At 41.8% G+C, this 16653-nt stretch overlaps 2 protein-coding genes and 1 long non-coding RNA gene across 7 annotated transcripts in view; 1 reads left to right on the plus strand and 2 right to left on the minus strand.

Annotated features, from left to right (window-relative positions):
• zmym2 (zinc finger, MYM-type 2) overlaps positions 1-1797 on the minus strand; it is a 40623-nt gene extending 38826 nt beyond the window's left edge. For 2 of the 4 annotated variants that reach the window (XM_060929621.1, XM_060929618.1), the window contains exon 1: positions 1120-1205. The gene's annotated coding sequence lies outside the window, so the exon portion shown is untranslated. Of the gene's footprint in view, positions 1-1119; positions 1207-1777 lie in introns of those variants that run through there. The other 2 variants (XM_060929620.1, XM_060929622.1) reach the window with 2 other exon arrangements.
• LOC132891738 (uncharacterized) lies at positions 1205-5957 on the plus strand. The gene is made up of 3 exons (XR_009655359.1): positions 1205-1317; positions 5338-5374; positions 5741-5957. It is a non-coding gene; the product is annotated as an uncharacterized LOC132891738 (long non-coding RNA).
• A 173-nt stretch (positions 5958-6130) lies between these two features.
• On the minus strand, positions 6131-16061 carry mphosph8 (M-phase phosphoprotein 8). Of its 2 annotated transcripts, none has more exons than XM_060929625.1 (14): positions 15838-16061; positions 12540-12689; positions 11337-12368; positions 11181-11256; positions 10646-11089; positions 9940-10062; positions 9751-9839; positions 8696-8836; positions 8457-8543; positions 8118-8272; positions 7854-8011; positions 7643-7767; positions 7434-7517; positions 6131-7344 (listed from the first exon to the last, which is right to left on the minus strand). In XM_060929625.1, the coding sequence occupies exons 1-14, from the start codon at positions 15937-15939 to the stop codon at positions 7303-7305; spliced, it is 2808 nt and encodes a 935-aa protein (XP_060785608.1). In that variant the 5' UTR covers positions 15940-16061; the 3' UTR covers positions 6131-7302. The 2 variants fall into 2 exon arrangements, with proteins under 2 accessions (XP_060785608.1, XP_060785607.1); XM_060929624.1 differs by having other exon boundaries at positions 11337-12371; positions 15838-16060.
• Positions 16062-16653: the final 592 nt, after the last annotated feature.

Genomic DNA, 16653 nt, shown 5'->3' on the forward strand with positions numbered 1-16653 from the left:
AGGCTCTGTGGGGTTTGGGACTGGACCAGGGCCGCAGCTCCACGGCCCCGACAGCATGCGCTACACAAGTCCCATTTTTAACACGGAAAAGGGTAGGGAAAAAAACCACAACACACCACCCCTCCTCACAGAAGTATAAATAAAAGACACGGACTCTACTTAAGAACGCAGTGTGAAAAGCGTGTGTTTTCCAGGCTGAAGTGTGGCCGTGTTTCAGTTCACCGTGTTCCCACCCCTGGCCTCTCTCTGCCTGGCGCATACAGCCATTGGATTAGCGTGGAAGTGGAAGTGGAGGAGGGAGGGAGGAGGAGAGCCTGTGAGACTGCGCCATTGTTATTAGCTACAGAGAAACGTCGCAAGTTATTCGCGAATAATCGTAGCATCTATACACCCATTAAGTGCACAAATGACCATTAAAAAGGTCCAAGCAATTCAATTTATCATAAACCATGATCAATTTAGACTCTTTGTTATGGTATCTTCATTAACCATATTAGAAGATTACTAATAAACGTTACAAATAAGCAAAGCAGATATTCAAGTAATAACACAGTGTAGAAGACTTGGAATGAGTTTTAGTGTCTTGGATGAACATTTAATTCGGAAGTAGTTACCCCTAAGCTTTTACCCCGGGCAATCAAAAGGACATTACATGTGGCTACCTGAGGGGGCGCTATACAGTCCAGAGCATCAACGAATAACGCCTCGGTACACAAATGTACCGAACCGACCGGGTCATGAGGAGAGATTCTGAACCGAGGACGCGGTCAAGCACACACAATAACCAGCTATGAAAGTAACGAGCACTCGGTAGTTGAGCAGTAATTTCCCCCTCAGTGGGTAGCACTACTGTCTCTGTCCGCCATTAGAGAGCTACAGAAACAATACGCGGACGCGCAGCGGCAACAGCACCCTCTACCACAGCACAGAGGGGGAGAAAATCTCAGGCGGGGTAAGAAATTGCCTGCCTCTCTCCTGGTTAAATTAGATTTAAGAACCACGCAGGTGACCCGAATTATGCCTTTTAGCACGAGCTACACACTACAGACAGTTGTGATAACTTTGGCCAATTAAACCCAGTAGCTATAGCATCAAAAACCACCAGTGAAAAATTCTTACCCGAGTAGAGAGCTGGAAACGATATAGCGCCAGTTTTGTGCCTTGACATAAATTCAGGCGCGCATGCGCGAAAACGTACGGACGTTCCAGGCGCGTGGGAGGATACTGCCAACGAGGTCCTTTGCCGCTCGTTATCGCGCATGCGCACTGCTCTCCGATCAACTTAAAAATTGAAATCCAACCAAAGAAGGCATATTTGTAAGTAGTCCATCACATACACGGTTATTATAGTGATGTTAAGGTTCTAACACTGTACCCTGAATTATGAATAATTTTTCGTATGAATTATGAAAAAAGTGCTATTTTTGTTTGTTTGTTTAATTATATCCACTGTCTGTCTTCTATTTGTTCATCTGTCGCTTGTAAGTTATTTACAGATCTGAACACTGGCACTGCTCCATACTCTCTCAGGAAGTACACACGCACGCAGTAACTTTGCGCAGGGCCTGTGGCCAAAGCACGGATACTAATGGCTTGTGAAACTCCTGTCAATTTGAGTACAATGCATACTGCAGCCCTTAACTTTAGAAAGGTGTCAAAATATGGCGGCACACGTACAAAATTGAAGCTGCAGTGAAAATTAAAACTCATGCAGTGCACCTCCTTCAGAGAAGTTTCTCGTTTGCTGTGGGTTTGGAATCACGTGTTCGGACCTTACCGTCTATTCCAAAAGCCCGGTTAGAAACCTCCTCCTTCTCCTCCTCCAGGCTTTAATGTTCAACAGGCTGATTTTCACCCTCAATTAAACTAGATCAAATTACACCAAGCCTGAATCGAGGAGCCACTTTGTGGTTTCATATCAATGTACTCGAGAGACGCTTCGATATATCGCCTTTTCAATAGAAATAAATTTCCTACCGTTTATGCGGTATAATCTGACAGACTACATGATTTTTTTTTTTTTTTGCATCCTGTCCCCTGTGTACTGCATGTGCACCTCTTCTCATAGACTTCGTTTTCGCTTAACCAGGTTATCCTGCTTATATATATATATATAAAACACACGTGTGTGTGTTAATAGGCAGCACATCGACATAACCATTACTATCTGTCTGCCATCAGAATATTGTAGAGCTTTTATTTTGACAGGCCCATGACTCGTGGTTAGGACGCGTGCACGTTGCTGCAAGTTTCTTGTGATGGTTGATTACACTGATCTGAAAGCTGGTGAATCAGTGATGGAGGCGGTTCTGTTATAGATTTATTTACATATAATTCAAACTAAAAAATAGTTATTTCTTCGCCGAATGTGGCGATGATTTAAATGAATAAATTCGGATTATTGTAAACACTTTTTCTGTAACGGCTTTCTAAATGACTCGAGGCTCTCATTCTTCATCTAGACACAAAAGGCAGCAGAAATAAAGTACAACCCGAACTTCTGAGGAAAATACGGTTCCTGGTTTACATGTCTGAGTTCATTAATGTTTGATTAATTGCTCGAGTTTAATGTTGTTCATGGAGAACTCAGTAAAACTGGTCACACACAGGAGCTTCTTTGTAAAAGACTCAAGGAGTCGATTCGGAGTCAGGAGAACCGACTCCTGAGTGAAATGGGCATCATTACTGTCTGTTCATTAAAATTAACCTTTAATCCTCTGCGTGTATAAATGCCTTTCACTGTTACTATTAATGAATAAATTCGGATTATTGTAAATACTTTTTCTGTAACGGCTTTCTAAATGACTCGAGGCTCTCATTCTTCATCTAGACACAAAAGGCAGCAGAAATAAAGTACAACCCGAACTTCTGAGGAAAATACGGTTCCTGGTTTACATATCTGAGTTCATTAATGTTTGATTAATTGCTCGAGTTTAATACATTTATTAATGCATTTATACACGCAGAGGATTAAAGGTTAATTTTAATGAACAGACAGTAATGATGCCCATTTCACTCAGGAGTCGGTTCTCCTGACTCTGAATCGACTCCTTGAGTCTTTTACAAAGAAGCTCCTGTGTGTGACCAGTTTTACTGAGTTCTCCATGAACAACATATTCTATAGAAAAGACACTGTCCACTTTAATAGGAACACCTGTACAGTTATCTAATAAGTAAATAGTGTGGCAGCCGTAGTGCAATGCAATAAAGTCATATAAATACAGATAAAGATCTTCAGGTAATGTTCACATCAACCAAATTGTGATCTCTGTGACTGTGATCGTGGCATGGATGTTGGTTCCGGAAGGTTTTGACTATTTCAGAACCTGCTGATTTCCTGGGATTTTCAGACACAACAGTCTCTGGAGTTTGCACAGAATGGCGTGATCAACAAAAAAACCTTAATGAACAGCAGTTCTGTGGGTGAAAAGTTTTTAATCAGAAATGTAAGAGGAACAATTGTTTTGAGCTGCTAGGAAGGAACTCAAATTTAAATGCTATAGAAAAGAGACTCTTTACAATCACGCTGAGTAGAAAAGCATCTCAGAATGCAGAAACCATATTGGGTTCCACGTCTATCAGTCAAGAACAGGATCATCTGGTCATTTTCCAGTCTACAACTGGTTACATGGTGGCACATGGCGCCCCTTGAGGCAGACGTGCTCGCTCACTCCGCTGCTGAATGCTGGCTCACTGTGTGGTACAGCAGCACTATGGCTATGGACCGCAAACGCCTGCAGAGGGTGGTGAAGACTGCTGAGAGGATCACCAGAACTCCACTGCCCTCTCTGCATAGCATCTACCACTGCAGAGTCCACAGGAGAGCTGCCTCCATTCTCAAAGACCACACCCACCCCCAGCATGGACTGTTCCCACTTCTACCCTCAGGCCGGAGGTACAGTAGTGTGAAATGTAAGACTGTCAGACTAAAGAACTCTTTCTTTCCCACCGCCATCAGACTCCTGAACAGCTGACAGGAGTCTATAACCACGGACTACCTTCCTGTAAACTGTCCTTGACTGTTTACACACTACTGCCCTTTTTCGCTGCTACATTCTATCATTGCCTTATTTTTATCATACTGCCTATTTTGCACTACATTATCTTTTTTGTACTATACTGAGGTTTTTTTTTTTACTTTTATTTTGCACTATATTGCCTTTACTTTCTATTATTTCTTCCACCTATTTATTGTTGTAATTTGACATTCATGGTGGACGGTGAACTAAGAATTTCATTGTGCAAGAGGACATGTTGCTTACTGTGCATATGACAAACACTTTGAAACTTGATACAGTGGTCCAGTTCAAGTGAGTCTGTACCCATGATGGGTTTCGATTCCTGTTTTTGGCTTCAGTTGTAGTCTTCAGCTGTTGTAGCCCATCCACCTCAACGTTTGAGGTTTCTGTGCATGCTGAGATGCTTTTCCTTTCACCATGGTTGTAAAGAGTGCTTATTTGTGTTACTATGAGCTTAATGTTGGCTAAAACCAGCCTGGGGTGGGTTTCCCAAAAGCCTCTTAACGCTAAGAGTATCTTAACTAGGAGAGTGTGTTCAGTGTGCTGCTCGCTCTACCATTTAATGATTGCAGCACAATGATAATGCTTTTGGGAAACTCAGGCCTGGTCATTCTCCTCTGATCTCTCTCGACAAGGTGTTTTCAGTCTGCAGTCTCTCCACACATAGGATGTTTTTCGCACCATTCTGTCTAACTCTCAAGACTGTTGTGTGAGAAAACCCCAGATCATCAGCAGTTTCTGAAACACTCAAACCATTCCATGGTTAAAGTCACAGAGATCACACTTTCTTCAATTTGATATGAACATTAACTGTATATATAAAAATGGTGTATTTGACAAATTTGCAGTGATCACATCACTGTTCATGCTTTCAAGTTGATCGGGATGTTCAGTAAAGTTATGTATTATCAAGGTGTCGGAATGTGTATGCCGTCAACCACATGACCAAATATTTCAGATTTTTATATATTTAAAAGAAAAAAAAAATCCTCTTTTGCATGTTTCCTCCATGTAATACCAGAGGTAAAAGTGTTATGTCAGTAACTTATTTAGCATCTAATCAATCCTTTAAATCATAGAAAACCATTTTAGTTAGGTTATTGTTACTTTTTTTTTGGGGGGGGGGGGAAATGTATGCTTGATTTGTTCAGAAAAGATAAAAAAAAACAAAAACCTGATGCTGAATGTTTTAATCAAAACTGACATCTAGGTAGAGTTGCACTGTATGGGTCTCTCCCATATGACTCTTATTTTCATTCATTTATCTATCTGTTTCCCCCCCCATCTTTATAATGCTCCGTATTTGTTCACTTTTCAGGCTATTGAAAGAGCTCAACTCATGCCTCTGGATGATGGTACATCATTCACTCTTATATATTATTTTTCTCTTAGCCTGGTGTAAGAGTTTTGTTCAAGCATATCAAGCTAATCACACTAACACCAAATCCTCCACTTGTAATGATACCTAGAATTCAGCTACTATTGTCTTAAGGATACAGCAAGTGGCTGTAAATTATTTTTTCTCTGTATTGCACAGACATGAAAAAGTAGATTGCATGGCCATTTTTAAAATGTATTAGGTGATTTTGCTAGATTCTATACAAGCCCAGAGGATTAGTGATTCTCTGGTGCTAAAGAGAAACTAACTTGCAATAGGTTCAGGGTGGCCCTCTTTTCTTCAATAAATATAAAACATCTTTGCGTGCTTGCATTATTTATAGGATGGAATTTGGAAGTTTGTCCTTCAAACACCACAAGAAATTTCCATGTAAGGTACCACGAGGGAGAAGATTTGCTGTCTTGAAAGGCGAAGAAACTACTAAAATAGTAAATGTTAGAGTATGAAGCTTGCTTTGTTTTTGTCCGTGATGTGCCAGGTGATCACTTACTCAAGAGCCAATATTATTTGCTTACACAGATTCCAGTACTGTATCCTAAATGTCCTAGGGTTATGCCTATAGGAAACTAGGACAAATTCAACAGGATTTTATATAAAAATAAAATGTATGAGTCATGCTCAGGAAAAGGAGCAAAATCATTCATATAAATCAAAGTAATTCATATAGCAGCTGCATCACAATGATAGCCTTAAAAAAATAAAACAATTTAAGTGTTATGGAAATATGTACAGTTTATTTGAAGAGGAAGCCAAAATGGATATTCTCTCACTCTTCCATTTTATCACACAGTAAGGTAGCAAACAAAAACAAGTCATAAAGTTACTCTTAACAGTCAGGGGAAATAAATTAAAAACCCATGTTGTCCAGCACACTGTTTCCAGAAGAATCTCCCATCTAGTAACTCAATTGTGGTTACAAATTCCCAATATGACCTATTCTAATCTTGATCTTAATCTGTACTCGCGTGACAATTATCTCTGCCAGATTAGGTTCGCTCCATTCATTTTGGCTGTCAACATAGTCATACAACCCAAATGCATGGTGTATGAGCAAGAATTAATCAACTAATATACATGGTCATTAGTCCTAATGACGAATGGAGGCAAGATGTTCAGTCCTAAACAAAAGGCATCACACTTGGTTCCTCCAGCCTCTGAGCAGATACTAGCCCTAAAAACAGACATCCCCAACACACACATGCTTGGATAATACTTCCCCTATACTGTTGAACAAACCCAATATTCATAGATATAGTACATTTTCTAAACAAATGATCCTACACTCCATTTACCCCAGAGATCCAAATTCAGTGTAAAACAGCTGAATAGGAAAGCAGTGGGTAGGGAAGCATCTCTGGTGTTTAAAAGGTCCAGTCTCATCTTGGTCCCACAAAAACAAAACTAGTAGCAAGAACAACTGACACCTGCTCTCTATTCCACACACACAGCAAGTACTAGGTGATAAGGCAATAACATATGAACTATGGGTAAAGCTGGAGTGATAAATTATTGTATTTAAAACAAGAAAAACCTTTACAAACAAGATTTACAAATGAGCCTTTACAAATGCCAATCCCTCCCGCTTATCTCAACTATGCCTGGATGTACATACTCAAAAAAAAACAACAACCCAGGAATCCTGTAAACCTCATAGAACACTGACAGTTTGATGGTGTATCCTGAAGTCACACTCCAACGTCTGCTATAAAAGTCTGGCTAGTGTATTTGGGCCTTCATTTCCAAGTCATTAAACTGAATACAAATAATCTCCTCTTCTTGGCATGTCTAATGACACACAGAGGACAGGTTTTGGGAAATTACTCTTGGCTCTTAGCATGGTAAAGATTCTCTGCTGAACTTTGACCTTGAAGGGACGGATAGGCATCACTGTAGCTGGACTCTATATGCACCAATGAGAAGTTTAACCTGTGGAAATACATAGACACTGATTAAAATAACTATCTCAAGAGGCGCTCTGCATGTTTGTGTGTCTGGCACTGCTGTAATGCCCTCACCTTTGCTGTGGGGGACTCAGCTAGGCGAATAAAGAGTTTGTTGGCTCCTTGAACAGGACTGAAGGAATAAATAAAGTGGCTATCCTGTCAGGGAAAGAACACAATCAGTTGGACGACAGATACGTACAGCAATTTCTTGTTAAGGTAATACAGTTTACAGTGCTAATATGGCGCAAAAAAAGCACACTTTTGAATAAAAAGTGACTTACAAGGAAGATAGGCAGCTGGAACTTGTCATTAAGGATGACAGCATGAACGCTACAGGGCCCACAGAGCCTGGCTGTGATCTCAGTCATGAAGTTAGCATGGAAGATGAAGAGAAGGATACCAGATCCTGACAGAAGAAGCAATATTTTCACTATTTGCCTCAGTGCTAATATACTGTTGCCATTTCTTTGACATCATAGTGCTGAGTCCTACCCTCTCCAGGTGCGTGCTGTGGGGGTTTGTAACTGAATTCCAGTGAGAAGTCTGGTCCCTCACATAGGCGATGGCAGGCCAGAGGAAACACAGGCTCAAGCAGAGCCAAACGTGTCTCGAAATACGCTCTGATCGTCTCCTCTGCCACTGTTGATAACCTGGGAATTGCATTCATAAGTTGTTCATTCACTGAAGTAAATTTCTGATGGTGTATGAAAGCTAAATGTAATTTTTTTGGCTATTCGATGTTTTAAAAGCACTCACGTCTGGATGTGGTCTTTGATGAGGTCATACACCATCATGTTGTTGCTGAGCTTGGCAGACTGCAAGGCTGTTGTTTTGTGCTTGGAGAGGATGTTGCAGTCAGCTCCGTACTCCAGTAGGAGGCGCACTATATCTGCATTTCCTCTCCTACATGCCTAACGAGGCCAACAATAATAAATGTGAAACTACTCGTTCATAAAAGCCAGAGGACATAAGAAATATACCCAGACACACAAGTCAATTCTGTTTTCAAAAAGGAAAAACAAGCTGTTTATTTTATCACGAGGTCTCACTTTGCAAATAAGGGAATGAGTCTCCCTTGCTCTTTGCCATTCTTACCTTCATAAGAGCCGTTTCCCCACCCACAGTCTGAGCATTTAAGCAAGATCCTGCCTCGAGAAGAACGGCCACAGTGGTGAGGAAATTCTGGAGGAAGAGAGAATTATGAAGTTATTGTAGACCTTTTTACCCCAATAAGATTGTAAGACACAGTGAGAGACATGAGCAGATGTCTTCTGTGGCGAGTGTAAAGCAGCAGAACAGCTGCAGAACAGTTTTAGCAGCAAAGCAATAATTACCTTATCAGCAGCATGCATAAGGGCTGTGGTGCCATTTTTCTGCCGCCCATTAACCTTCACTCCTTTCTTAATCAGCAGCCGGAGGATATCATCCTGTCCACCGGCAGCAGCCAGCATAGACAGAGACATACCACTGGAGTCCTGCAGGGGACAGAGAGTGGACCCCCATACACACAAAAAGGAGACCACAAAAAGATATGCAGTTAATCTAAATGATTTTTAAAACAATGGAGGATATGCAATGAAGCTGACACTACATAAAAGGTCATCAACACAACTGAACGCAAGACAGCAATTACAATACACAGATATACAGCTAGATTTTCAGTATGGCTTCATCTCAGAAGTTAATGAATTGCACTTTGTGAAAACAGTAACGTCACTCTGTACTGAAATGCAGCAATGTTATTTTTTTTCAGCTATACTATAGACAAACTGCTTATTTACAAAGTTCTCAAATAAACAAAACCACACTAATTTCCACTGATCGTTGACAAACGTTGAAAATACATTGTAAAAAATGCATGGTAAGGATAGCATCAGGGCAGTTAAAACAGCATGGGAATAATCAGAAGAATTTCTATTTATTTTGTGCTATATTTAAACTGTAAACACACTTTTTATATTTTTGTAACACGATACCGCACATTGTATGACCTGTAATGTCTCTCAGTAACCCATCAAGGTTGCACAAAACAGGTCTGCGTTTTGTGTAGGTTGAGAAACAAAACCACTTTGTACAAATGCAGTAGGCTCTTTTGAAGTGGCCGGAACATTAATGTCCTGAATTACATTAACAGTCAGGATATGAAGGATTTAAATACTGCCCAAAATTATTTGCACAAACAAATAATATCCTTTCAGCCACTGTATGATCATATGGGGTGTGGATTAAACACAGAAGGAAAACTGTAGTTTACAATACAGAACAGTATTCTATTAACCAGCATTTTGTTTGCAATCTAGTTGATGTGCATATTGTTTACTAAAACTGTGACATGACTCAAGATTAACATTTCGGTCATAAAACCTAAAATGCTCTAGCCATGTCTTACCTCCTGGTCCAGATTATAGTCCTCTTTGGAACTGAGTGCACGTTTCACAGCCAGATAATTCCCATTTTTTACGGCATCCCGCAACTCGGCTGCATTTGAAAATAGAAGAAAGCGTAAATTGTGTTGATAAAAAGAGTTCAAATATTTATCTGAGATTATTAGCTATGTGGTAGTGTGTCTAAAACTCACTGGGAGTTAAGGCTAACGGGGAGAGATTCTCATCCTCTCCATTCAAGTGTTTTTGAAAGTCTTCCAGTGTCATCCAGTCCAGCTTCAGCTCAACGCCAAGATTGAGAGAAGGCGGGCCCCTGTCTGTTACACAAAGCCACAGCATTTAAGTATGGCTAAACGAGTGCTCTTTGGGCCAGACATTAACAACATTCACAATACACTGTGCAGCACCAGGATGTACAGTACATACAAACAAAACCTGTTACTCTACAAGAACAATTGCATACAGACGAGAAGATATTACACAGCGTTCAGATTGCCACTGAGTCCGTATGAATCCATAAGGTGTAGAGCTGGGCAATACGCCATTTTTAGTATAAATATGCAGACCATTATGAGAAATCGAGCATGCTGATTGGTCGAGAAATTTGGACTATTTCTGGATAATCGCCTTGGGCAACACAGCAAAATGGCAGCGAATCACAGTTTCACTGAATGTTTCCTTTTGCTCACAATTTGTAAGCTATTAATTTGATGTTTTGCCATATCACCTACAACTAACAGGCTCTTTGATATAGCCTGAAACTGAATCTCTGTATTTTAAAGCAATATTTGATCATATTCTATTATTATACAACTCAATGTAAAAAGGCTTAGAGACCAATAGAAGTGGGTAAAGAGTGCCCGATTATAAAAATGTTGATGCAACCCTGTCAATACAAACCAGGCGTTTTGTCAGAGCGTTCCAGGGGGTCCTGAGAGTCCTGATTGTCATCGCAGGTGATAAGGAGGCGAGACTCGCTGTCCTCCCGCCTCTTCCTTCTCCTCTCCTTCCACCTCAAATCTTCAGTAGACTCAGCAGATGCCATAGCTTCCATCATAGACCTCCTGTCCAGCCGATCTAACCGAGCCTCCTCTGCCAGTCTCTGTCTCTCTCTCTGTGCCTCTTCCATCCTCAGCTTCCGTTCTCTCTGGGACTCCTCGAGCCGCTCTTTTCTCTTTTTCTCCTCCTCCTCAAGCCTCTCTTTCCTTCTTCTCTGCTCTTCTTCTTTCTGTTCCCGTTGTAGATCCTCCTTTGTCTTGGCCACAGGTTCATTTGACCGGTCACTCTTTTCTGACTCTTGTGTGGTCTTTTCCTGTCTTTCGTCCGTCTCCATGACAACAGTGCCTGGAGGTGAGCATAATAATAATAATAATAATAATAAGTGGGGGGGAATTTTAGAACACGAGTTAAAGTTTGAGGAATCTGTACCACTTACCCTCCTTTGCCTTTTCAAACTCAGGCTTCTGCACTGGAGACTCCTTTCTCGCTTTTCTGTCAGTCTTCCCTGAATTCTGTAACATGACACAAAAGCCTAAATAAACAATGTCTCCAAGTACACTTGTCAACAAGTAAGTAAATAACTGCCCTGGACCTTTGGTGTTGTGTGAGCTGCCTGTTTCCTAGGCACACGATCCTTTGCCTCACAGTTGAGCAAAAACTTCTCAAAGAGATTATTCGGAGCAGCACCCTTCTCTCCAGCTTCTTCCTTTGACTCCTTCAACTCCTCCTCTCTTGGCTTGCTGGGAGCAGCTACGACTGTAGAGGATGATGATACGGATGAATCCTTTGGAGGAGTCAAGTTTGAGTCCAGACCTTTAGCCTTGTATTTTGCTCTTGCTGTGGCCCCCGTGTCACTGGAGTCAGGCTCATCCTCACTGCGAGACGACTTGCTGCTGCCCTTACTGCTAGCCAGGCTCTTCAACTTATTTAGGCCACTCTCTTTGAGCAGCAGAGCTGAACTATCTGTCTTTTTGGGGTTCTTGTCCGGAGCCAAGTCTTTGAAACCTTGCAACTTCAGTTCAGATTTGTTCTTCTTCTGTTTTGCCTTGGAACGGTCACTCCCGCTTTCACTCCGAGTGGATTTCTCTGTGGTTTTGGGAGTTGTAGGTTTTGCTGTGATACTAAGGTTGCCTGTTGAAGAAGTGTCATCGGTGTAGAATTCTGATGGTGCATCACTCTTGTCTGTCTCATCTTCTGAGGTCTCAATCTCTTTTTGTGACTTAACTTTTTTTTTCTTCCTTTCATCAACATTGTCTTTCTTTTGCTTTCCTCCGTCTTTCACTTTGCTTTCTTTTTTGTGTTTCTTTGCAGGAGCATCATCATTGTCATCCTCTTCCTTTTCAATAGCTCTCTTCTTGGAATCTGTGGCCTTCTCTTTCTTAGAAGGTGGTGGTGTCGGAGCCCTGTCCTCCTCTTCATCAGACTCGGGAGCAGGCAACGGTTTGTCCTCTTTCCATTTCTCCTTCTTTTTCTTTTTCTTCTTGTCCTTTTCAGACTTCTCGTCCTCCGAGTCCTCTGTGTGTTTCTTCTTCTTTTTCTTTTTTTTACTAGGGGACTCTTTCGGTCTCTCTTTATCGCTGTCACTCTCAGAGTTTGCATCGAACAGGTCGCTCTTCATAGGCAGCTTCTGAGGAAAAACAATGGCAATAATATTACGCTGTTCACAAAACGTCAAGTCACTTAATCATGTTTTATTATGCAACAGATTTGTCTTTTAGTGTAATGTTTCATCAGCTATTAAATGGATCAACAGGATGTTTTTTAAGGCTATGTGGGAAAATATCTTAAGTCTCACCATGCTGCAGTCTTTCTTAAGTTTTTTCTCAGCCAAGGACCTCTCGTAGGCCAGCAACACCTCACTACAGTCCTCCAGGTGAGCTTTGGGCTCCCAGGTATCATCATCTGATGAATAGTTCTTCCACCGCACACGGTATAGCACCTCTCCCTTAAAAAAAAACAAAAACGGGGTAAAAATCACAAAGGCAGAGTCAGTTAACTAAAATTGCATGCATTAAACGCACACAGTAGCGACATTAGTTTTCATTTTTAAATTCTACATGATGAAAGAAACAATAAAGTTGTACAATGCATTAGTGCAAATAATATTAAGCTGACATTATGTTACACAGGTGAATGTTATGGATGTTCATCATTCTTCCCCCCCCATGTTGCTTAGTAACAGTAACTAATTGGACTACTCTTCTGCCTGTGTTTCTGGGTAGCACTTGACTAATCACTACAGCTTGAACACAAAGATTTGCATTCATCTGGATCAGAGTGGGTGGGCCTCTGCTTCCCTGTCAGTTGCACTACTGTTTCCTCTTACTGCTTATCTCACTAGCCTCTTTTCCATGGTGCTCAAATTATTTTTCCTCTAATAACAGCACTCAGTCCCATCTTTTCATTATGAAAGGTAAGCCCCAACATCTGCCATCTAATTAAAAGTGATATGCTTACAGATCAGGCCTATTCCCTCTTTCAGTGTACATTTCTGTATAACTTAAGTTATACAACATATTTCTCTTATACACACCTGGGACTGACTGTGGGAATTAATGTCTTATGAACAAGGAAAGTAAAAGTGTGTTGTGTCATGCATGTTCACAGTCACACAATGCCACAGTCTGTTGAACCTTGAAAGGCTGAATTGGCTCCTGTCTCATTACCCAACTACTGTTTACAAATGACTGGGTCGATGATAAACTGAGCAGATAGCATAAGCAGCCATCTATGTCACATGGTATGCCAATTGATGCATTTCCTCATGCAGGATCATTTTTACATTTTTGATTAGCCACCAGTTTCACAGACTGTAATTGAACAGACACTGAAGTAAATCTGATTGCTATAATGGACCAAGAATTTAAAAAATTTGAAATATTTAGGGGTATCTTTTACTACTCAGACAGAGGATGAGTTCTTGGGCACTTTATCATATAATATAGCTAAACGTAAATGCAACTATACTGCAAATAACTTGCCATTCATTTTGAACATATCTCTGTTGCGTTTGTTTGCAACCTGATTTACATCAAACCCATGTCATATGCACACACATACAGTGCCAATGACTTAGTCAATGCTTGCAAATATAGAGAATGGTTCAACAGGGAGGACAGTACACCGACTCACAACAGTGCTGTGTGCAAACTATTGGATTTTACTGTTACTGTGCCCCATTTGGCACATCACATGGCTCTAAAGCACCAGTGTTCATGCAGCAAGACCCAGAGGAGCTCAAACACGCACATAAGTGAGGAATCTCTGATCTCCAGCAAATGCTCTTACAGCCTCTCAACCTCACATCACTGAATTTCGCTCCCTTTCCTCTAATGCCAGGATCAGACTACATGATATTTTTGTCCTTCACGATGGTCATGTCATGTCAGATTAGGCAGTCATGTGCCATAAATTCTTGCCATGTCTTGGTCAGGAGACGGGCAACACTACAAGTTTGACCCCGACCATTCATTGTTCACGTCCTTGTGTGTCATCAGGGAGGACGGTCCAGAAATCAAGTCATGGCCACCAAGGAAAAACGTTGTAAACGTAGGCAAGAAAATACAAAGAATTGACATGCTGGACATTTTGTTAGGCGTCCCAGATGCCACATTTCTGCTCTTCGATTATCACATTACACAGCCCATTTGTCATTCATACTCATACCCGACGCTGGAATCATGTCAAAATCAGGCCGATGGTGTGTAGTCTGATCCTGACATAACTCTCATGCCAAGCTTTCTTTTCCTGTTCCTTTCCATCTCTCACTCTTTTCCAAGCTAAATTGATACAAAGCACAGCATACACAATACACTTAAAAAAAAAAAAAAAGCAAGCAAAAACAAAATCCAGACGCCAGTTTCCCACACCCACATGAGTGTCAGCCTGTTACTAAAGTGGGAAACACTGCAATAACCAGACACAGCAGTGCACAATGCAGTTACACATAAAATGTTAACATGGCAGCTAAAGTAAGAACAAGGCCTGCTGTGAAGTAGGGCACAGGCTCCGAGCAATCAGCTACCATTTGGACAGAGCACTTCTGCTCCGCGGTATTGTGTCAAGTTGTAATGTGATCGCCATCAATGCCAGACAGTTCATAAAGCCTCTCAACAGGAAGGGAAAATGTTGAGAGACAGACTGAGACCAAGAGATTACAGTAGGACTCTTCAAAACAGCTAAAGCCTCCTAAATTGGTCTCTAATGTCCAGTGAAATCTCAGGCCTACCTAAACACACACCCCTCAGGTAGAAATACACCACATCTGGTTCATGTACAGATGTGTGTGGGGTTCAGAGCTCATCTGAGAGAGTGCTGAATCACCCTGTTGCACTTAATAAAACAAACAGTGAGGTAGTTAATCCGTGGACTGATGCATGTGCTGTCTGATGCTTTGCATACTTTAGATTAGTGCAGCTGCGACTCTCCGCTTACATCGCTTTACAAGCCGAAAACAAACACGACCAGGACAGGAAAAGTACTTTACTACGAGTGTTACGTTCACTCACCCCGTAAATATCATATCATAGCATTACTACTGCTCCCTAAACGATCTCTGTGGCACTGTTCCCTCACGGCAGGTCACTCAAGTCAACAGAGTTGGCAAAGCAGGAGACGTTTCAAGTCTTTTACCTTTTTTCTACCTCAAATCATAACCAAAATAAACCATGTCTTTCACAAAAAAAAGGCCAAGTATTGCGTATTTTAAACTACGCAAAGAACGGACAAAGAACCAAAAATAGGCACGGCATAGTTGTTTCCATAATAATCTGCGGCTTCCAGTCAGCAATGAAGTGAACCTTGAAGCTAGCCTGCGGCTAACGCTAGGAAAGTTAGCCAAGCTTACGTCGGCTAAGCTAACTCCACCAAGCAAGTCTTAGCAACAATTCGGTATAGAAAAGTCAGCCTGTTTTTCACCTGCTCGCGCATCCATGCAATTTCATCACTTTTCCGCAAGAAAAACTGTAACGCAAAGCTTATTTCTCTCATCGCTTTCACTGCTGAAAGAGCTGCTGCGCCAGCTAACAAGATGGCACCCTGAGCTAGCAGGAGAGGGACTAGCCAACTAGCTCGAGCCAGTCGTCCACACTCACATCTTCCACTCGCATGTCAATAATCCTTTCCACTTCATACACATCCTCTTCTTCATCCTGTTCGCTGTCCCCAGGGTCCGCTCTCTCTACGCCGGAATCCATTTTGTATATGTGTAAGGTAAAAACCCAACCGTCTTAACTTGCTACAAAAACAGCATTACAGTAAAGACCTCGCCTTAACATACAACTCTGGAGAGCAGGAGGGGAGCCGTTCTGGTTAAAGTGGAGGAGGGGCGGGGCGGAGCCTCGCCTCCCTCCGTGGGCGGGTTCTTTCTACCAGTCTGGCCCCAGTAACCATCATGAGTAAAACCGAGCACGCTAGTGAGATCCACAAACACATACAAGTTTTATCCCGGTTACATCCTGTACAAAAGCCTTATGCTAGCTACACATTAAGAGAAGATTTTTAAAAGACTGAAGTTTGAGCAAAGATCCCTTCATCTCATCTCATCCATTATCTCTAGCCGCTTTATCCTGTTCTACAGGGTCGCAGGCAAGCTGGAGCCTATCCCAGCTGACTACGGGTGAAAGGTGGGGTACACCCTGGACAAGTCGCCAGGTCATCACAGGGCTGACACATAGACACAGACAACCATTCACATTCACACCTACGGTCAATTTAGAGTCACCAGTTAACCTAACCTGCATGTCTTTGGACTGAAACCGGAGCACCCGGAGGAAACCCACGCAGACACGGGGAGAACAGGCAAACTCCGCACAGAAAGGCCCTCGCCGGCCACAGGGCTCGAACCCGGACCTTCTTGCTGTGAGGCGACAGCGCTAACCACTATACCAAGATTCCTTCAAAATCTCATC

The sequence above is a fragment of the Neoarius graeffei genome, chromosome 9 (assembly GCF_027579695.1).
Source record: "Neoarius graeffei isolate fNeoGra1 chromosome 9, fNeoGra1.pri, whole genome shotgun sequence".
NCBI classification, from domain to species: domain Eukaryota; kingdom Metazoa; phylum Chordata; class Actinopteri; order Siluriformes; family Ariidae; genus Neoarius; species Neoarius graeffei.